General features: G+C 35.6%; 1 protein-coding gene across 1 annotated transcript; it reads left to right on the top strand.

The window, feature by feature from the left end:
- The first annotated feature begins 15,763 nt into the window (after positions 1-15,763).
- LOC110031658 (scarecrow-like protein 21) lies at positions 15,764-20,104 on the top strand. Its single transcript, XM_020734985.1, has 3 exons — positions 15,764-15,839; positions 17,480-18,080; positions 18,807-20,104. The coding sequence occupies exons 2-3, from the start codon at positions 17,655-17,657 to the stop codon at positions 19,935-19,937; spliced, it is 1,557 nt and encodes a 518-aa protein (XP_020590644.1). The 5' UTR covers positions 15,764-15,839; positions 17,480-17,654; the 3' UTR covers positions 19,938-20,104.
- The last annotated feature ends 3,197 nt before the right edge of the window (positions 20,105-23,301 follow it).

The raw sequence follows: 23,301 nt of genomic DNA, 5'->3' as shown, positions 1-23,301 counted from the left end.
CGTTTATGGCTGAATGACTTGATCTTATATCATCTAGTCATCTTTGGTCTGTCTTGTGTTTCAATCGACTTCGACTCTGACTTTGCTCGGTCAAGAAAATGGACTCCAAAAACTTTTTTCAATGGACCCTCCTTCGTCATACATTTCTTTTCTAGACCCCTAGATATCTTCAAGATTAATGCTGACACATTTTTGATATACTGAATGTGAAGTGACAGTGGTCGTGATGGTAGCCCATTAGGGACAACGTCAACATGTCCAATAGTAGTTGTAATGCGATAAATGGAAAGATGAGGGGTTTTCACTTTGTTGTACCGACAATTGATTCAAACTTAGTTCGGAGGGGTTTTCACTTTGTTGTACCGACAGTTGATTCAGACTTAGTTCGAACTCACTTAACTTAAATTCGAGTTGGCTTAAATCTTATTTCTTCAAACCTAAATTTAAGTTTAAATTAGATAGGAACAAAGGTTCAAACCAAGTCAGATTCGAACACGTTTGAACATTCTAGTTCAACTTGAAAAATTTGCCGACAAATAGTAATGTTATTACTCATTGGGGTTAATTTAGTTTCGATCAAAATTTAAAATTATATATCCCTTAAAAATAAATTGTAGATATTTTTTTTTCAATTTTCGTTAAGTACGAGACATATAAAGCTAAATTTCACATTTTTTTCAAAATCCTCTTAAGAATATTTTTTTCAATAACAAAATGTAAAAAAAAACTCATATATCATCCAACACAAATCTCGATGCAATCTTTTAAATAAGAAACATTCAAATTTCAATTAAAAGTCATCCAGAGCTCCGATTTTAGTAAATTTATAGTCAAATTGACTGACTCGATGAGACGAAGCTAATGATATAAAAACTAGTCTGATCCAAGTCAAATCAAGCCTAGATTAAGTCATTAAATCACTAGCAAGTTTACGGACAAATCGAGCGTCTCGACAAGATGAATCTAACGAGTCTAAGATCACTTAATTTTGACATTATTAAGGCACTCAAATGTCCGTTAAACAAGCTATGATTGAAGGAAATTATCTGAACCGTCCGATCAAAATGGTTCATATTATTGCATTAATTGCACCCAAAATAATATAAATAGACCCCTACCCCTCTTTTGAGGGGAGGTGGGGGGGGGGGGGGGGGGGTGGGGGGCTGAAGCTTATAGAGAGAGCCTGAGACTTTGAGGAGAAGCTGCAACTCAGCATCACCGCCGACCGTCATCAACCATCGTCAACCGCTGTCGACCACAACCGATCGCCGTCAATCACAGCAAACCACCGTCGACGAATGGAGACTGCAGTCGACCACCAACGACCGCCGCCGACCTTTGTTGACCATCTCTTACTATCGCCGACCTCTGTCGACCAAACACCGTCAGTCAATGTTACAACTTGGAAATTCTAGTAATCATTTCTCGTATGTGGGACAATAGCTCTTCACCGCGGTCCATGTGTCAACAACGATCTATATGGTCATCAGCTCATGCAACTCCTAACTCCGACTCTCACAGCTTAGGGACGTCATTCATACTTGTCTCTTCGACCTACGTGGTTCACATGTGTACTTATCATACATAGTGAATTATTTCAACTGGGTTAAAGCTAGTGGTTTTTCTTCCTTTCAAGGGTTTTCCACGTAAAAAGTCGAGGTGACTCCTTTTGTTTTTTTTATCTGTGTTGAATTCTTGTGCAAGATAATACGATAATCCATTACTCTACCGCCGCTATATATATATAACATATATATATATATATATATATATTACAGTCTATGATGTAAAGATGATGCAAAAATGATGTCATCAATAAAAATAAACAGCACCTGCTCTTACCTCACTGACATCTCTCCTTGTCCAATCATAAATTAAAAAAAAAAAAAACCGAAAAAAAGGATAAAAAGATGTTGAAAAGAATCTTCATAAAATTTCAAACAGACCCCACCAAAAATACTAAAAGGGACTCCTCTTATGAAACATATTAATTTCCAAAGACTTATGCAAAGAATTTTCATAAAACACCCCAATAAAATTGTTACTTACTATAACATATTCCAAAAAATGTAACAAAAGTCTAAGAGGTTCAATTGATTTATTTGTCTTCTTCTCCCCTACTTCTTAGAAGACCCTGTTGCCTTTTGACCTCCTATGCTTCCAACTAATAGAATGACTAAGTAAATTAATGCATGGGTCCAAAGTTAAATAAATACTTTATTATTTATATCATTTTTAAATAATATTATGTATTTGACCCGCAGTCATGAAAATGATTTTTTTTTTGTTAGTCAATATTAGTAAATTGTCAAAACAGCTGTTTTAGTTCCATAGTTTTTAGAAATATCAAAATGATTTCTAATATTTTAAAATTGAGCTCTAATATTTGTCCTTCACAAAATTATTTCAATAATAAATTAAAGTGTTTCGGGAACTAGAGAATATTTTGACACTTCTATAAACTCTCGTACTAAAACAACCCCATGAAAATAATGTAGGTTCATTTTGACACTTTAACAAAAATTAATTAGACAATAAGTCGGGTCCTTATTTTTTATTTATAAGACTTAATATGTATCTTTTATTTTTATAAATTTTGGCGCTAAAATCTTTCAGCGAAAAAAAATTATCTTGTGGATCAAGATTATATTATAAATTTGAGAATGATATATATGTATATATATAAGATTGACCGGAGTTTATGATACGAGTCCCTAACCAACCTCATGTGTCTAACCACTCGATTCTGCAATACAAGTCAGGTACACTCAGGCGGGCTCGATCCGGTGACCCCAGAGGACTCACGATTGACAACACAGCTGTCAACCAAAGAATCACAGTGCGTGACTCACACAAATACAGACACATATCTGTGTCATGAGTTATAAATATATATAATACTTCACGCAATTATAAGGAGATTACATTTTGAATAACGCCCTCATATCCATTCTATTTCATAAAACGCCACATTGACTTTGGCTTGATCAAAATTTACATGAACACTAACAGGGTACTATATTATAAGATTATATCAATTAAAATCCAAAAGCTTTAAGTTTACAACAATGATTAGAGAATTCATATACTATGTTGTTTGTATTCATTAAAGACAATTTCACAATTACATTAGAGCCCATGTCGAGTTTAATACTTTAACTTTCGCCTGTAGATCACTCATCATACAAAATATATAACTTTTGAATCCTGTGTGTGAATCACACACTAAGGGTTATAGCATAAGAAAGATGAGAGATGAACAAACAAATAGAGAAATGAACAGCAATAAATAGTAAAACATTTTATCTATTATCACCTTCTCATAAAATGATCTCCCTTTTTAAAGGAGGGAGGGTACCTTTTTTCCTCTATTTTAATGGTGACATGATAGGGTATTCTAGATATTGCACATGTATAAGCAGAGGATGGATCTCTGTAACCCGAAGATAGCTCATTGCTTGACGAGAGAGTCATTTAGGATGATTGTGAAGCTCTATTGTATTGCCAATTTTTGGTCTCTGATGAGGAACCTCGGGGCATCCGTGAGATGACAAGTGATGTGGAAGAGCTGGATTCTTTCCTCAAATCAGATCTACCGGTAGGAAGATTAATGCCTTTGCTCGACTTGTAAATGGTGATGTTTAGCTCGAGTGCTGATTTGTATGCTCTAGTCTGTTAGATTTGGACTCGGTTTGTTATTTTGGTTCTTTTTTCTTGCTTGGCTAGCTTTCATGCTTGGTTTATAAATTTGATAAGTGGGGTCTCTTGCTCTCATGTTGGTTGGCTCTCCTTTGTTGTACTTCCTTCTTCTGGACCGTTGAATCTTCTTGGGATTCATGCTGACACATTTTTTATGCAAAATAACATAGCCAAAAAATAAGTTGTTTGTGCATTATAGCCAATATGAACACCACATCAATCAACGCATAAAATAGAAGAACACTATAACCTCATTCAGAACATATAAGGTTATCTCTATCAGATTACTTATAGTGAATAATTATTTATTGGTGTTTCTAACACCATACTAGAACGTAGAGATAATTATATAATCGGTTTCTAAATTTAGCCAATGTTACTCTTTTGATCACCATGTTGAAATAGTAAATTAACGTTATGGTTATGTGTAAGAAAATGTGTGATAGTTTAATGAACGGATAATTATAAGAATGAATGATAATAACACATGAATCATATCAAAGAAATCACATGCAATGCACTTAACCATATGGATCTACAATTTAAGTTTTTAAAAAATAGGTATTGAAGATATAAGCATTCTTATAATATCATATGTATTAGGCCCAAAATAACAAGTAGATCAATGTGCACATATAACTCAATATTTTCATAACATGGCTATGTAATAGATGAACAATTACCTTAAGCATTGAAAAAAAAATTACAAATAATCTATCTATAATTGAGGTAACATTAACAAAACAAATCTTCTCACATAATACATTATTTGTTACATAATTAAAAAAAATATATGATTCAAATATACTAAACAATATAAATATCAAAAATAAAAAAGTAATAATACTAAAATAATAACCTCTTCATCAATTATTAAGTCTTATAAAATAATCTGTTGGCATGCATTGCATATTGAGACTAGTAACATATTTTTCCGATACGTGATGTTATCTATAATGATATTTTAGATCCAAGTTAGTCTACATAAATATCATGATCGTCACCTAAATAATGTCAACTAATAATAGAGTTCAAAACTAATCTCATCTCACACATACCTTAAAGAAAAGGGCCAATAATAAGCCTTAAGGATTTAAATAAAAGCTTTTGGGTCCATCTTTCAGCATGAAGATTCAAAAATATCTAAATAACAAAAAGAAGAAATATGTATTTACATGTACACATTCTATAACAACCGTGTCATATATCATTTAATGATTTTATAGCACATATAAATTATATGATATTTCATGATACAAAAAATAACATGTGTAAAATTATATGGGCTAACATGTATAACAATGAATAATAGAGCTCATAATATGAATGACAACATTGTGTATAAATATTCATCGTAATTCTAAGGATTAAAAACATGTAATTGGTCATTTGAATGATTTGACTTGAAGATTGGCTAATTATATGAGTTTTAATTGTAATATACAAAGAAATCAAAGTGATCAAATTATTTTCCAAATAAATCTAAATCAAATCAAGATTTAATTCAATCAATTTAATTTAAATTTGATTGAATCAAAATGTAATTAACTTTAACAATAGGTATAATTATCTCAGGCTTTAAAATATATATCAACAAGAATACTATGTAATATTTGTTATATTAAAATGTTTATCGAGTAATAATTATGTTTATACTTTAATCACTTATTTATTTATGTGATTTATTGAACTAATATTATTATTTTTTTTTAATTTTGATTGATTTAATACAAGCAAATGACGAGATTTTAGATTTCTGAGCTCCGGCAATCCTTCCCCAAGCTAGGATGAAGGTCGCCTTTGGTGTAAGAGAGCCCGTGAGCTCGCCGGAGTTGCTCTTCCCCAAAGCTAGGATAAAGCTTTACTAACCGTACTAATCGAAAAGTTTGCTGGAGAAGAGTGAGGTCACCAAAGAAGAGAAAGAAGGGTGAAGAAGAGGAAGAGAATAAAGAGGATAAGCTCCCTTAGCTTTCTCCTCTTGTTACCTCGAAGAATCTTTTCCAAAGCACCTCCAAGATCTCCAAGTACTCTCTAAGGAAGCTTCTTCAACCAAAAAAGCTAAAAAATGAAGTGGAGCATGGGGGGATATGAGGCTCCCCTAGATTAAGATCAGCTCACCCAATGAAGTCTCCCATTTGAGTCTTGCTTCCTTTTTGGAAACTTCTAAGAAAGGCTTAATAGAGGTATTATCTACCTTATTCTCCCATCCCCAAAGCAAATCATCACAAGCCTACAATTCTAACTGTCTCGAAGGTGTGTCGGGGTCAAATCAGAGCAAAAAATAGGCTTTTCTGGGATTTGGAAATGGTCCGACGCCAAGGCACCACAACCCAGGTGCCTAGATGCCCAGTCAGGTGCCTTGGTGCCAAGTCTTTCGAGCCTAGGAACCTAGTCGGGGGCCCTAGTGCTAGGTCATTGGAGCAAAGGCGTTAAGTCTGGCGCATAGACGTCACCCAGGTGGCACCTACTTTCCCGACTCTCGGGAAAATACTATATTTTAGATGTTTTGGGCTCCCATTAGCCAGAAACTGGTGTTAGAATTCCAGAGGTTTGGTTTCAAATGTCTGGGGAGGCATTTTGGGGACCTAGGAGCCCAGGGCGCCGGTCTAGCCCCGCAACCCGGATTTACATCGGGAGCGCCGACCGAAGATTTTCTTGATCTGTAAGTTACGGTCTTGAATGAGCCCATAAATTTGAAATTGAGTATTTTGATAGGTCATTCATAGTGGAAATCACCGTCAATGGTCTCCCTAAGCCACGACGCTGGTAGTGCGTCCCAAACCATAACTTTCCTTGGCCACGAGAGGCTCCAGACAGACGTGTGATAACTTATAAACACTGAAATGGGCACCAAACCTGTCTCGTGTCCTAAATAAGCCCCTTTGATGGCTGGTTCTTTCGAGTAAGGGTAAATCATAACCAATCCAAGCTCCTTGCCCCGAACAAGTGTTAAAGAGTCTTGGGTGGTGCCTTAAGCTACGGGACGTTACAGAGAAATCGTGTAGGTGGACATCCTACACTCGTGACATCAAAAGAAATGCCAACAATTTCTTCAAGATCAATATATTCACCAACGGCGACAATGTTGTCGATGAGTGATTTAATCATGAGAAGATATTGAGTCATTGATTGATCTTTCATAAAAACGTGATGGATTTCATTCCTTAGTTGGATGACACACGATGGATTGGTAAATTGAAGCTGGCCATTTAGGGTTGTCCAGATTTTTGACGTGGATTTCACCTATTCTCTGATCCCATGAGAAACACTTCATAGGAAGGCCATTGAGGTGTGCAATGTGGTAAAGTTCCAATGGAGGCAACGGTGAGAGCAGAGAGAAGAGGTTGAACATTCTGCAGTTTCATTAATCTAATTTGTTAAGTATATATATGTTACATTGGCATATCAGCAATGGTAATACATATGTAAAGCGAATAAGCATAGAAGTGAAGGATCATATATGCACAAAAGATGAGGTCGAATGGTCCTACTACCAGAATGTTATGGAGGAGGTGGAATCTTTTCGACTTAACTGTAGGTAATATTATACAGTGATGTTACATTAGATAATCGATCTGTTAATTGGATTCATTGTATTAAAATTAGCTCGATCCAACAAACCAAATTCATGAATCTGATTAGGACGTAGAGTCCCGTATTATGTGTAGGTATATACAGTTTGGCCAAAGTTCTAGTAACGAAGGAAGAGTGCTGCAAGTAGAGTGTGAGATGGAAGTGATCCTAGATCCCAGAGTTGGCGAGAGGAAGAGCCAAAGAGAGAGAGAGAGGGAAAATCTCTCAAGAAGAAGATATGGAGTATTCCAGGAAAGGGAGACGAGGAGGGAAGAGGGGAGAGAGAACCAGAGAGATCTAGAGAGCCCCCCCTTTTATCTTTCCTCTGTTGACACTTTTATACATAAGATAAAAAATAATTTAAATTTATCAAAGTTGGACATGAATGACTATATTGTTGACTTCTTTTTATCCAGTGGTGTAACATTTAGACAATGACGATTAGTGTTAGATATTGTTGGTACGGTGGCCGTCTCCAATATTTGGGTGATGGGACTTGTTATGGTATGACTCATATATCATATCGGGACAGACGCTGGATCGAAGCGGAGCAGAGCGGAGCGGAAGAATCTGTCCAAATTGGGAAGTTACTTGGGTTGGGGTGCGGGGGCAAAGCCCCGCGGTTTGGTACAGGGGTAATGTTGTAATTACATATTGTGTCTAGGTTTACTTCTGTGGTTATAAATAGACCTGTTAGTAACCCCAGGAGGTATCCTGTATTCTGTAACCTCTTTTCTGAATATTGAAAGGAATCGCCGCTCTGCTCCCGAGGACGTAAGCATCTTTGCCGAACCTCGTTAAATCTCTGTGTTCTTCTGGATTTGTGTCGATTACTGTTTTTCTTCGCCCTAATTTTCTCAACAGGACTAAATTCTTAATTTCGGGCAACGTTCTTAAATAAGAGGTGGACAGACGTCCTGGATGGTCATGATAAATTTCTCAAATGTATACATTTATAGAGATATGCTTCAATTGACTACTGGAGGAAGATGAAAACGAGTTGGGTTAGCACTTCGGCGTGTGGGCTCGATTTAGCCGCTTTGGCAGGTCAACACAACTCAACCATTTCAGTTGGTGAGCTCGATTCAACCAAAAAAAGTTAAATAAAAATTTCCGTATGCCAATATTTGTGTATACAATTTGTCTGTTTAAAACTTGTCAATCACAAATTAAACAAGCTCGAATAAACATTTGATCAATGAGCTTGAGCTTGAATGCTATCACAAAACAAGTTTTTGTTAGACAAGTTAGTTAGAGTTCGAACAATCTCCTGCTCGGCTCAACTTATTTGTAGTCCTTATGCTGACGATCGGTATCATTCATCACTTTACAACAACTATTGACCAACTTTGATTTATAACCATTATTCAATGCTAGCAATTGTTTGGTGTTGCTCAAACTCTAATGTCTCTAAACATCATTGTTTTCAAATATTCAGTCTCCCTTCTTATGTGAAATCATTCTATAGTGTAATCTTTTTTATTTCAAATCACTTTTTTTTTGGGGATAATTACATACTAATCATTAGAAATATTGATTTTTTTTTTAGCAATAGAACCGATATATTTATGTGTTCTAGATGAAATTATTGTGAAAAATATGAAATTGAATTTTATCTTAAATTTTAATATTTGAGCGATAATTTAAAAAATAGGTGAAAGAAAAAATTTCATTGTAATCCCCCCGTTTTTTTCGAGCAATTATTGCGTACAGACACCGCACGCAAATTTGCGTGGGGTGTCCGATCAGAACTACTGAAATACATCTTTTTATTTTTTTATCATTAGAGTGTGTACCACTCTAATTTTTTCACGACCCTAATCAGGCACCGCACTCAATAATTATACATTTTTTTCATACCGTACTTTAATTATTTTAAAAAAAATTATACCTCGTGGGTAGAAAATTCTCTTCATGAGTTTTTCCCAAGAAAATTAAAAAATTCTCATTTGCAATATCTAGAAACAAAGGAATTGTTGACCTAATAATTATGCTCCCTAAAGTCTTCTAAACATAAATCCGTATTATCCATACATAAATATTAAATAGCAACACCAACTCATAAAAAAAAGAATCTAAATGTATAAATAAATACAATAATATATAATTATTATGGGCGTAAAAGTGGTTGAACTGAGTGTCGAAGTAGTTGCATCTGTCTCCCTCACTCATAGAAGAGCGCCCTAGCTCACCTAGAGAGACACAACTACTAGAAATAATTTCCGGTAAGCAAGGACGCAAGTTCATCTATTTTTAAAAGTATCGCTTGACATCTAAATCATTGTCCTTTTATCATGGAACAATAAATGGGAATCATTAGTTACTAAATATATTTTTTTATTATTTTTTTCCTTTTTGTATGAAAAGAAAGTCAATCTAAGAACGATGAAATTTCATTTTTCTCAAGATTTCTTACATTTTTTAGGATATCCATCTAAAAGAAAAAGCTCTTAGCTCAGACTATCTCCGATGAACCTGATATTCCGACTTACCAGAGACTAGAGTTCAACCGATAATCATCAAAACCTCTCCTGCGTCTCACACCCATCTCTCTCTTCTACCTTTCCTCTACCAAAAACTGTTTTCTTATTATGTACTCACTTTCAATACAGGACCCTGCACCATCAAACTATTTTAAAATTTTATAAATTTTATAAATAATTTTATTAATGAACATTAATAATTAATTTTGCATAATATATTTTTAAATTAAACTTGAGAACTTAATAAATACTACTCACACTTGCAAATAAATTGACTTTGACTTATGAGTCCTAACCGACATCTCGATGTACGGCTCTGTATATATACACACACACAAAATAAATCCATGCAAAAATATTTTATAGCAGAGAAAACAGGGAGGACTCGTGAATCACTGACACGTTCCCGCGGAAACGTGTGGGTCAAAGCCTATTCATTTGACCCACATTTCATTTGATTTTACAAAACTACCCCTTGTTTTCTCTTCAGGCTAAATACCAGAACGGCCCTCGGTTTCTTGCTTTATTCCTTCTAGAAGAAGCGTCGTTGGTAAAAGTATAATTACATCTTAAATATAGTGAAAATTTGAAATGAATTTTATATGGCTTAATCTCTTGGCCTCTTCGCATAGAGTATTAACTGTTTTGTTGAGGCGGCAAAGAATAGTATATATTTAGTTGATGGAGAACATGCACAGTAGGTTCGGCAAGATTCGCTTCTTTTAAAAGACAAAATGGGAAGTATGCTCATTAGGATCAAAGTAAAGCATGCTCTTCCTATAGATGTTTGGGGCATTTTGAAATGATTTTTATTTATTTATTTTTATTATAAGTCGACATTAATAGATATTGCAATACAAGAAATGTGTTAGCTTCTGGTTATATGATTTGTTATGGTCGATGGCGCGTTGATGTTGGTTGTCATTAGGGGATGTGATTAAATTAGCAATTCTCCATGCCAAAGATAGTTAATGAGTGAACTCTCGAATCTCTTAGGAGTAAGTTCCAAGTTATGAATTAATATAGGTGAATTCAGTCAGCTCTACCGAACTACTTGCTTAAATGAGATCAACTTGAATCCCTTCATGCATCTCATCATTGGGGTTTTAGGTTGCACTTGTGTCGTGGGTAATTTGGGCGTACCTGTTTAATTCTTCTATTGTGTTATCTCTTTAGATGTTAGCTGCAAAAATAACCAGAGAAATAATTTTGTTATATAATTATTTACTTTATCATTCATGTCTTATAATAGACTGAAGTGGCATTTTATTCTCTTGAGCATGTCTATAAATTGGGAACCAATGGAAATGGCCGAGGCACACACTCATTTTATACACCTATAAAGTCCTTCAATCATAGGTGAGATGGAGTTTCTGAATTATAGGATTGACATTTTTAATAGTTTTTGGTTGTTGAGTTTTATGATAAGAAAAAGAGGGGTGAAGGTACCCTTGAAGGGAAGAAGAAAAAAAGGTTACAAGTGAGGAAGCCAAAAAAAATGGTGTTCCTACTAGGATGCTGGTAGAAATGTCTTTTTTACACCAAAATTTTCCTTTATTAAGTTCAAGGGCCTAAGCAGCCTCATACTTCTTGCAAAAAATTATGCAAGTAGACAAGGTCAATGAAAGCTCAATTTTGATGGAAAAAGTTTTAATTTTATCATAAACAGTTGCACCCATATATATATATATATATATAATATTCACAATTTTGTTAAAATTGAGCAAGATATTATTTGAAGTTTTGACCGCATGTTGATCTATTTTATCTTGACAGATTAATTTCAGAATGACCCATCACTAAATAAGGAGGTCATCGCGTTCAAGAGAGGAGGTCAATAATAATAGGATCGTTGGTGAGGAAGGATCTAAGGATGCAGACAATAATGCTAATTTCCTTTATTCATTTTTTAAAAATGAAGAGTTGAGATTTGCTTCTTGTTAAGGGATTCTTAAATTCTTAGAATAATGAAGAAGAAAAGGAAGTAACTAAGATAACATCAACTCTCACTAGCTTGAACTATCATGGCTCTAGAAGAGGATAGTAGTGAGCCCCATGAACAGAGTTGCAGGCAAGCTGATCGTTGAGCCTAAAATGGTTGTCACAAAGTTGGTGAGCATATCTAAACAGTGGAGGCAGGCGCCCATCCTCAGGTCGCTTTCCACCTCACTCTAGCGAAGGCCTTTTTTGCATTCAGGAAAGTGGTGGAAAAAAGCCACTTTAGTGCTTCCTATTGTAGTCCAAGTTAGAATAAAGAAGGTGATAAATTAGCCTTCTCCCGAGAGAGCTAGGGTTGGAGAGGTTTGCCCCATGATGACAAGCAAACCACCTCTTATCACGGCTAGGGTCCAATCAATCTTGATAATCAGTCCACCCAGCATGAAAATTTCAAGTTCAACGAAGACTTAACTTCGGTTAAGGTGGATATGACAAAAAATTAGGGTGCTCCTTACAAGTCACCAATTCTAGCGGTGCTTGAGCTTGGGTTCATGATTAAGTAGTAGTCATTATTTGAGCAGGCCAAGAAGATGCCATTCGAGGTCTTCTGTTATGAAGTGATGAAAGCAAATGTGACATCATGGTAACCTAATCACATGGTGTCTATGGATTAGAGAGCTCCTACATTAAGGATAGGAATGAACATAGTGTCCTAATCACATCATGGTAACCTAATCACATGGTGTCTGCCACCGAATCCTAGGCTAAGGATAGAAATGAGATGTATTAACCTTTTTAAAATGGAGGCCAACAATTCTCAATGTTCACTAATGTTTCTACATTATCGTGATCAACATCTCAAAGTAATCCTTGTCTAATTTGTAACATGCCCACGCTCATCACACATTTTTGAATGTTGGATTATGATCTATCTGTGGTCATACCACTTTGGCTGGAAAACACGAGAGGAGGGAGAGCTATATAAATGAATAAAATATAAGAATGAAAATAATTTGAAAGGCTAGAAGCCAAAAAAGTCATCTTTAAGCTTTTTTATATCTTATTTATAGTTCTCGGGGTGTCAATGGTTTTAGTACAATATCTAACAAAAATATCATAAAACGTACACAAAAACACATGAGGATCTATTAGACCATACTGCTAGAATGTTAGGTAATGTCACAAGTGCAAGAGTCCATGTTGCTCTCAATGAGGCCAAACCAGCTCTTGCAGCTTGTACAAAGCTATGTACTACTTGAGGGCATGTTGAGAGCTGTAAATTAGCCATTCTCCCTGAACGAGTAGTTACAGAGTGAACTTCTAGATCTCATAAGTCTTTACTTTTAGCAGAAGGTTATCAAGTCAAGCTATGTCTTGTGTATTTTAGGTGTACATTTATGTTTAATAAAATAACTTGAAATATATGAATCATTAAATTATAAAAATTCAAACTATATTTTCTTACACTCATCACATATGATACCCATTAAAACCTTAAATTTTCACTTAATAAATAAATAAATATTGTAATAATATTTTAGGAGATGATCTTCAAATTGCATAGAATATCTACGGCTGTTATGTCAAATGAATAATTCATTGCATTTGATTTGTTTTATTATCTCCTAAATAATTATTTTGAAGGTGTGGGACTAAACAACACATAAATTATTTTTTCATAATCATTTTTCTAAACTCAAATGCAAATATTATAGTAAATAAACAAATTAAAAGCTTAAAATTTAATTGATTCTAAATAGGGCATTGAGATCAACTTAATAATAAAAATAATAATAATTTTGTGCAAGAAAATTAATGGTAGATTTTAGAAAATGTAAATTTTATGCTGTAAAATTTGAAAGACAAACCATGCATGTTTAAACAACACTTATCTTGATGTCCAAAATATGGAAAAAATGATATGTCAACAACAAATCAATCCAATTTTTCAAGCCAAGACCTTCCGTTGGCCAAATCATAAAAGAAATTGTAAGAAAAAAAGTTTTTTGGCAACTTTTTGGCACATAAGAGTACATGACCAACATGAGTTTTTACCATGAATGGTTGACTTCTAGAAATACAATGAAAAATAATATTTTTCAATTAAAATTTCAAAATTTACAACAGATAAAGCCGCAAATAAAAAATCATAATTTGTAATACACTTTGTAATTATATTTTTTTTAATATACTTTGTAATCATAGTTATTTCAACATACATTTAAAGTAAGAAAACCCAAAAAATTTTTAGCCATATGATGAAGTGATTCTAGTGAAAAGCTGATACTCCATTAGAGGGAGAAATTTCTCGGTCTCTCTACAATCTGAATGATACTCATGCAATATTAATATTATATTTCTAATAAGTTTGATGTGTGCTAGGGAATTCACGGTGGTAGAGTAATAAATTATTATCTCCGTATTGCATGATAATTCAACACACAATTAGGTAACAAAAGTGACATGTAAATACAACAGAAGTTTTTATGTGGAAAATCAGGAAAGGAAAAAAAATTAAGAGGTCTAGCCTAGTTGAAATGATGAACTATGAGTTGGTCATTACATATACAGACTCTTCTCTTACATCCAGGAAAGAGAAACAATTTTTGAGTTTTAAAGATCGTACACAAAAGAGCTCGTTGCCTCACGGTAAGGAATGAATGCAGCAAGAAGTGGTTGCTATTGTTTCAGCACATCGTTTGCGATTGGCACAAAGTTCGGGGATGATATACTATTTCGTATGGTGCTTTATGACTCATTGAAGTCAGTTGTTTCTTCTCAAACCACAACACAAGTCTTGACTCCATATTGAGTTTCACTGCAATGAGTAGAGGGCGGTCGACGGTAGTCAATAATGGTGGGCAAGTAGTGGTTGTAAATAGTTGGAAACTGTAGGAGTGAGCGATATTCGCCAAATCTTCGTTGCATAAGTGATGCTAGACTTCAACTCATTCTTTGAGCTTCAGTCTTCTTCTAGCTCAAGGTATAGGTCCAATCTCAAGAGAGTTGTAGGCCTCTAGTTGTAGAGTCAAGGAGATGTCTCTATGCAAATAAGAAAGAAATTCAGATCATTACTTCGTACGACCTAGAGAGATTATCTTGACTGGAGCGTTCGACAAACATTTAAATGTCTTAATGATGTCAGAATTGAACGATGAAAGACTCGTTGGATTTGTCTACCGAGGCACTCGATTTGACTATAAAATTGTCATATTTGGAAGCCGTTTGACATTCTAATTATGCACTGAAAAGTTTCCAAAGTTGGTTTATTGTCTTGTGCTGGGTTTGATCTGGCTTGGATTGAACTAATTTTGGTATCGTTTTGGTCCGTCTCGTCTAGTTCTTTGTTTGATTGTAAGTTTACAAAAATAAGAGTTTTAGATGTTTTTTTTTTAATCAAAATTTGAATATTTTTTGCTCAAAAAATTATTTCAAGTTTCATATCTTGCCTCAACATTCATGCCGAATGTTGAAAATTTACTTAATGCGTATCAAAACTAAGATAAAATTAGTATTAAAGTTCATTTTATCCAAATGAATGAATTAAAATAAGAAAATATTACATATATTTTTCCTCAGAAAGATTCACCCCGATTAACTAACTCTGATCAAAATTTTAAGTCAATTTATTCAAAAAATAAAACTTTATTTATACTAATTTCCAATTACTTGTGCTCTTTAAGGTCAAGTGTTAAAATTCTTCATGTAATTTCAAGGTAATTAAAGGTCCTGAAAATTCCACCTTGAATATAAATCATTACAAAAATACAATTCACATCTTATAAATTTCAGGATAAGCATTGAAGAGATCAACTAAAAGTAATACTAATTTGACCCATAAAATAAAATTTACAAAAAAAATACGCAAACAACTCAGGAAACATCGTGGGCAGTGCTTTCTAGTCAATCATGGCAGTCCAGAAGGATAAGTAAGATTTCTGCCCCCCTTTTTTAAGGGACAATGGATAGTGGCATAGCAGTAATTATTAGCTGAGGCAGGGGCTTTTGTTTACAGATTTGTGCTTATAATGATGACAACCTTGTTTATTCAGGTTTGGGAATCTCTACCCTCTCGGTCTCTCTCCCACTCTCTCTGATTGCTGTGCTGCTTTGAATTCAAAGTTGTAGTCTGTGAATCAAATTAAGGTAATGAATCATTTTTTTCCTTCAGCTCTTCTGTTCTTATTTTAAGGTGAAGGGCCTTCAATATCTGAAGCTTGGTTTAGTTCTATAGTTTTTTTTTTTTTTCATTTTAAACCAGGAATGGTTTTTTTTTTTTCATTTTAAACCAGGAATGGTTTTCAATGAAAAAAAAAGAAGATTTTTTTCTGTGAATAAACAAGTATATATAGCTCGCTATTTGAGATGGTGAAATGGGATATCTGAAGAAGTAGAACTGCTTCGGCTGTAGGGATTATATTAACGCTTTGAATCCACTAAAATTTTGTCAGAAATCTGATGATTTTTTGTCAGAATTGTGAAATTTTGTGTTTTGATTGCTGCTTTGACTGAAATTTGTTTATTGCAAGATTTAGTTTTTGTTTCCGAGGTTCTTAGTCGTCACAGGAAATTTAAGCCACAGCTCTGTTATTTTTTGAAGCTGGAACGCTAAAGATGGCTTTTTTGCTATCAAACATCCAAAAACTTTAAATATAATGTTTGTGTTGGCCACCAAAACTTGAAGTTTATACATTATATTTAAAGTTTTGGGTGATTTTTGGGTGGTTGAAATGTAAAATTTTAAGTTTGTGTGGTCAATTCGTAATATTTTAAAATTTTAAGTGGTTGATATGTAAAAATCATAAAAAAATTTTATTTTCTTTAGAGAAATTTAGGCTGTGTTGGATGTTGTCTTCTTGTTCTTCTCCTTGGCCTTTGATCGATCTCTGCGGCCAAATTCTGTGTATTGGAAAACATTTTCCGTTTCCAGCTGAAGAAGTCATGAACAAGTTGCTTTTATTATTTATTTTTTAATTTATTGATGTGATATGGAAGATTTAGGTGGTATAAATGCAAAATGTAAAGTGTAAATACATGAGAATTGAGTGGTATGTGTGTAAATCTTCCAATCAAAAATACAGATTAGATTTATCACCCAAAGCAAGTTTTAAAACTGAAACAGAACTAACATCAGTTTTTTCACTCTGAGATTTTTTTTTTTTTCATGGAAATTATAAATTAGTCATTTCTTCTTTTACAATAATTCCATGAAATTATTTCAATGGTTGTTTGAATTTGATGGTGGATAGAAGTATAATTTCTAAAACTAACATATTTGCTAGTTAAACCCTGTTTTGACCTTGAAAAAAGAAATTGAAATCACTTTCATGAATAAACCTATATCTTTGTGATGCTACAGAGAGTAATAAATTTTGTAATTTTATTTTTGTTTTGTTCTTATTTAAATAAGAATATTACTTATGTTTTGAAGGTCTACTGGGCACAGAAACCAATTAAATGTTATAACTTTTTTTAATTTCTGTAGACTTTTTCGCTTTCTTGTTTGTTGTGTTGATCCTCAGAAGATGCATCATGATTATCACCAATGTATAGCAGAGACATTAATTGATTTTAGAATGATTGTCATCATTGCTTCCTCTGTAATATAGTCTTGCTCTAAACTATGCAATCATCATCAATGAGGGGTTAAAGTTTTTGGAAGGTTTGACTATGAAAGATATGCTTTTTTTTTCCTGCATTTCTGAGCTTTTGTTCAGTGTCTGTAAGTAAATGTGTTCTTTCTTTATTTCGGGCATTCGGTTAACTTCAAAATTCCACTTTTGCAGAATACCACCCTCCAAAGAGCAATATTTTCATGGAAAAATCTTTTCTTGCAATAAAAAAATTACATAATTTTACCAGAGAAGGTGTTCGATCATCTGGCACATCATTTACAGTTCTAATATTAAAAAAACTAGCCGTTTTATTCTGCTAAATGGTTTGGGGCGCTTCGAGTTCGTCATGATAGCGAGTTTAACACCAATGCAAGCTTCAGATATTCAAAAAAATTCTGTCAAATCCCAGCAATCACAGCCTGTTCACAACTCCATGCATTTGAAACAAATAAGCCCCAATCATCTTCCTCCCAACAACAAATCTTCACTCAATGAATCTCAGATGAGAAACTCATCCCCTCAGTCGAGTAATTTACGGTACTGCACACTTGAATCCTCTTCAGCAGTCGCCACTCACACCCACAGCTCTCCCTCAACCTCCAGTTTCTCTTCATCTACCGAAAGCCATTCAGATGCCGCTTCTGAATCTCCTGTGAGCGCTTCATGTCTAACTGAAGATCTGAATGACAAGTTAAGGGAGCTAGAAAGCGCGATGCTTGGGCCTGAACTGGTTGTGTTAGAGAGCTTCGATACCTTCAAGATTCAAATGGAGATTCCAAACAGGGATCTCCGGCAGGTGCTCGCCGCCTGTGCTTACGCCATCGGTGAAAACAACTTCACCACTGCCAAATGGCTGATCGCAGAGCTAAAACAAATGGTCTCGGTTTCGGGAGAACCAATCGAACGATTAGGAGCTTATCTGCTGGAAGGACTCGTCGCGCGTCTTTCTTCCTCGGGGAGTTTGATCTACAAAGCTCTGAAATGCAGAGAACCAACTAGCTCTGAGTTTCTGTCTTACATGCATATTCTATATGAGGTCTGCCCTTACTTCAAATTTGGCTATATGTCTGCCAATGGTGCCATTGCTGAAGCCGTGAAGAATGAAGATAGGATCCACATCATCGACTTACAGATCGCGCAGGGAACGCAATGGGTGACTCTAATCCAAGCCCTAGCTTCCAGGCCCGGTGGACCGCCTCATGTCAGAGTAACAGGGTTCGATGATTCTTTAAACGCTTACGCCCGCGGCGGCGGATTAGAGATTGTGGGGCAAAGACTGTCGCGGTTAGCCGAATCATGCAGGGTGCCATTTGAGTTCCATCCGGCAGCGATGTCTGGCTGCGAGATCGAGCTCGAGGATCTCGGAATCCGGCCGGGGGAAGCCTTGGCCGTAAACCTAGCTTTTCAACTTCATCACATACCTGATGAGTGCGTGATCTCGCCGAACCACCGCGACAGGCTTCTTAGATTCGTGAAGAGTCTTGCGCCGCAAATGGAGATTCCAAACAGGGATCTCCGGCAGGTGCTCGCCGCCTGTGCTTACGCCATCGGTGAAAACAACTTCACCACTGCCAAATGGCTGATCGCAGAGCTAAAACAAATGGTCTCGGTTTCGGGAGAACCAATCGAACGATTAGGAGCTTATCTGCTGGAAGGACTCGTCGCGCGTCTTTCTTCCTCGGGGAGTTTGATCTACAAAGCTCTGAAATGCAGAGAACCAACTAGCTCTGAGTTTCTGTCTTACATGCATATTCTATATGAGGTCTGCCCTTACTTCAAATTTGGCTATATGTCTGCCAATGGTGCCATTGCTGAAGCCGTGAAGAATGAAGATAGGATCCACATCATCGACTTACAGATCGCGCAGGGAACGCAATGGGTGACTCTAATCCAAGCCCTAGCTTCCAGGCCCGGTGGACCGCCTCATGTCAGAGTAACAGGGTTCGATGATTCTTTAAACGCTTACGCCCGCGGCGGCGGATTAGAGATTGTGGGGCAAAGACTGTCGCGGTTAGCCGAATCATGCAGGGTGCCATTTGAGTTCCATCCGGCAGCGATGTCTGGCTGCGAGATCGAGCTCGAGGATCTCGGAATCCGGCCGGGGGAAGCCTTGGCCGTAAACCTAGCTTTTCAACTTCATCACATACCTGATGAGAGCGTGAGCACGACGAACCACCGCGACAGGCTTCTGAGATTCGTGAAGAGTCTTGCGCCGACGGTGGTGACGCTCGTCGAGCAAGAATCTAACGCCAACACCGCCGCCTTTTTTCCGAGATTCATCGAGACTCTGGATTATTACACGGCCATTTTCGAATCGATTGATGTAACTCTACCGCGTGAGAACAAGGAGAGGATTAATGTGGAGCAGCAGTGTCTGGCGAGGGATATTGTTAACATAATCGCCTGTGAAGGGAAGGAGAGGGTGGAGAGGCACGAGGTTCATGGGAAATGGAAGGCGAGGTTTAGAATGGCGGGGTTTGCGCAGTATCCGTTGAGTTCATTGGTGAATGGTACAATCAAGTCGTTGTTGGGGAATTACAGTGATAAATATAGTCTGGAGGAGGTGGATGGAGCTCTGTATCTCGGATGGAGGCATAGGGCTTTGGTTGTCTCCTCTGCGTGGAGATGAAGTTGGATTAATCAGATTTGTGGTGTTTTCTAAAAAGGACTCTTTTTTTTTTCTTGGTTTTAGTTGTGGGACTCGTAGTTTGATCATAATATCAGGCTTAGTTTGCAGTGATGTTAAGAGTTATGCGTTAAAAAAAAAGATTATTTGTGGGTTCTCTTTTTGGTAAAATTTGTAATCTATTTAAGCCTATGCTAGGAATGAAATAATAAGATTTTTGAACTATTCTTATAACATGATATCAGAGCTAACCCTAATAGATTGTGTTGGGATTGATCGCCGTGCATACTCGAATTCACGATCGACATCATCATCAATAAATTATCGTGATTCAAGCTAATTGGGACGGGAGTGAAGAGATCGACGCAACATCATCATGAAACAACATTTAGCAAGGGGATCGCGACTTACAGATCGCTACAGGGATCGCGGCGTGTGATGCAGTTCTGTGTGCACTAGATTTATCCTTGAAAAAGAAAATAGTGTGGGAAGTAAAGAATTGAAACTTATGGAGAAGATGGATCATGAAGTTCTGAAGGTCTTGGTCGGGTTCATTGAGGAGAAAATATTAGGTCAGGACTCCGGATCATTTGGAGTTCAATAAAAAGGCGCCACGTGTAAAGTGAACTTGGTCGGGCTCATAGAGGAGAAAATTTTAGGCCAGGACTCCGGATCATTCAAAGTCCAATAACGAGGAGCCACATGTAAAGTGGACCCGTCACAATACACTGTGATTGGCCACTTTATACGTGTTGCCTCCTTATTGGACTCCGGTTACATCCAGAGTCTTGACCTAATATTTTCTCCATATAGAGAGCTAGTGCCTAGCTGTAATATTTGCTCATTTCGGGAAAGGAGGAAGAAAAAAAAAAGACATGATTCTAGAAATTTCTTAAAGGGAAATGGAATTTTAGGAATAATTAAAAAAAAAAGAATTTCGAGAGAAAAAAATTATATTTATGAAATTATTCTTTAGGTGATTTTTTTTTTTTACACCTTTATCCTTGGGTATTTTGCTAAAGAAATTCTTTTGGAGGAAATATTTCAATGGTGAGAGCCATGAATGGTAACAAAATGTCAGGTTTTTCAACCTCCATTATGATGATGAAAAGGTGATTCATCATGTGGTTACGCATCCTATCAAAGTTAATGTGATGAAATTCAACGAAAAAATAAATTTTGGCATGTGACGATATAAGATGATAGATTCGCTATGTTCTCTGAATCTGAAGGAAGACCTTGATAATGAAAAATTCTGATGGGATGCATAGAGAGATCGATTGAAGTTGAATAATAATGTTTGTTGCTTGTTTGAAATTGCTTGGCCAAGAAGATCAAATATAGGGTGATGATGAAGACTTATATAGGAAAATTGTGAAGGATGCTGGAGGACAAATATCTCACAAAGAATATGACGAATCGTCTCCATATGAAGCGTCGACTCTACAAATTTCAAATGAGATAGAGGGTTACTATTTATGAGCACCTGAATGACTTCATTAAGTTATTGACAGATCTGCTAAAATTAGATGAGGATGTTGGAGACGAAGACAAGGTGTTTCTTCTGTTAAATTTGCTCCCGGATGAGTACGAAACTTCACTATGACACTGATTCATGAGAAGGAGGTCTTGAATTATGGCAAAATGGCTAAGACACTATTTTGAGTTTCGTCAAAGAGACATGGAGTGCGCAAAGATGGAATCCGTCAAAACACTTGCACTCCAATGTGGCAAACCTGAGAAGAAAAAGAAGAATTGGTCAAATAAAGGTGGCAGCGGCGACGCTTCTCAAAAGCGAGGCAAGTCTCGTGGGTGCAGTCTTGAGAAAATAAATATGTTTTCTATTTAAAGTCTGGTCATTAAAAAAAAGATTGTTCAAGACTGTGAGAGTTATGATAAGAGGTGTTTGAGTTATAACCCCAAGCCATTTTTCTTTCTCTCATCTGGTACTAGTAGAATCTCCCTCTCCGTGGACGTAGGTGAATCAAGTTAAAGCCGAACCACGTAAGTCTTTTGTGTTTAATTGTTACATGAATTTTTACTCTTCTGCCTTGTTTTATCATGATAATATTTTGGATGAAACGTTAAATTTGCTTGGTTTGAAATGATTGCCAATTCCATTTATTTTATTATTGAAGGGTGGGTCTTGCATTTTACCTGCTTTTTGTAGTTAATTTATAGGGTGATCTCTTAGTTCATCCCATTGTTTATTCTGATGGCATTCATTATTTCTTAAGTTGTAAAAAATAAAGTTGAGAATTTAAAAGTTTTTCAGTATGACGAGTGTTATAATATGACTCATATATCACATAAGGACAGATGTTAGATCGAAGCAGAGCGGAGCAGAAGAATCTGCCCAAAAAAAAGAAGTTACATGGGTTGGGGGTGCGGGGGCAACGCCCTGCGGTACGATACAGGGGTAATGTTGTAGTTACGTATTGTACTTAGGGTTTACTCCTTGGGTTATAAATAGACATGTTAGTAACCCCAAGAGGTATCCCTGATTTCTATATTCTCTTTTCTAAACAATTAAAGAACTCGCCATCCTGCTCTCGAGGACGTAGGCATCTTTGTCGAACCTCGTTAAATCATTATGCTCTTCTGAATTTGTGTCGATTCCTGTTTTTCTTCGCCCTAATTTCTCAACAATGAGGCTTAAGGCTCAAATTAAAAACATAAAAAAGTCATAAATATGCTATAAAATTTTGGATTTTCTTTTTCTCTTTGTCATAAATTATAAATTTACATGATAAGAAAAGAAAGTACATTATAAATGGCAAAGCTCATTCACATTTATCCCATTTCTTTTGAATCAAACAGAACTAGTGATTTAAATCAAACGGCATGGTTTCAAAAATCAGATTAATATCTTAATATTTAAAAAAATAATCAAAAGAAATGAGAAACTTATTTTATTAAAAAGTAGAGAACTACCATAGAATTACTATAGGGTTATCAAAAAAATATATAATATTCTATTGATTTTCTCTTGAACATTAGGCTTAATTTCATCCAGATGTCCTAATTAAATCAGTTAATTAATCCAATTAAAAGTTATTATGGAAAAGGCATTTGGCAGATGCCCACTTGCTGAAAGCCTTAAGAGAATGGAGACTAATGAAGAATAGGTACCAAAAGGATAGAAGAAATGAAGGCTAAAGGTGCTTCTTATCTACTTTAACTTTGAGCCTTTGTGGACTCAGTGCTTAATAGAGTTTTTCCACTTGAAAGTTCCATTTATCATAAACTTCAATTACCATATTAAAGTGGGGATAACCAAACTTTAGATTTTAGTTTATTTAGAGCAACTTAATCAAGGTTTGGAATCAAATTTTATGAAGTAAGGTTTTGAAAATTACACTACAAG

The sequence above is a fragment of the Phalaenopsis equestris genome, unplaced genomic scaffold (assembly GCF_001263595.1).
Source record: "Phalaenopsis equestris unplaced genomic scaffold, ASM126359v1 Scaffold000840, whole genome shotgun sequence".
NCBI classification, from domain to species: Eukaryota; Viridiplantae; Streptophyta; class Magnoliopsida; order Asparagales; family Orchidaceae; genus Phalaenopsis; species Phalaenopsis equestris.
The sequence above is the reverse complement of the archived record's forward strand: the minus strand, read 5'-3'. Positions and strand labels throughout refer to the sequence as shown.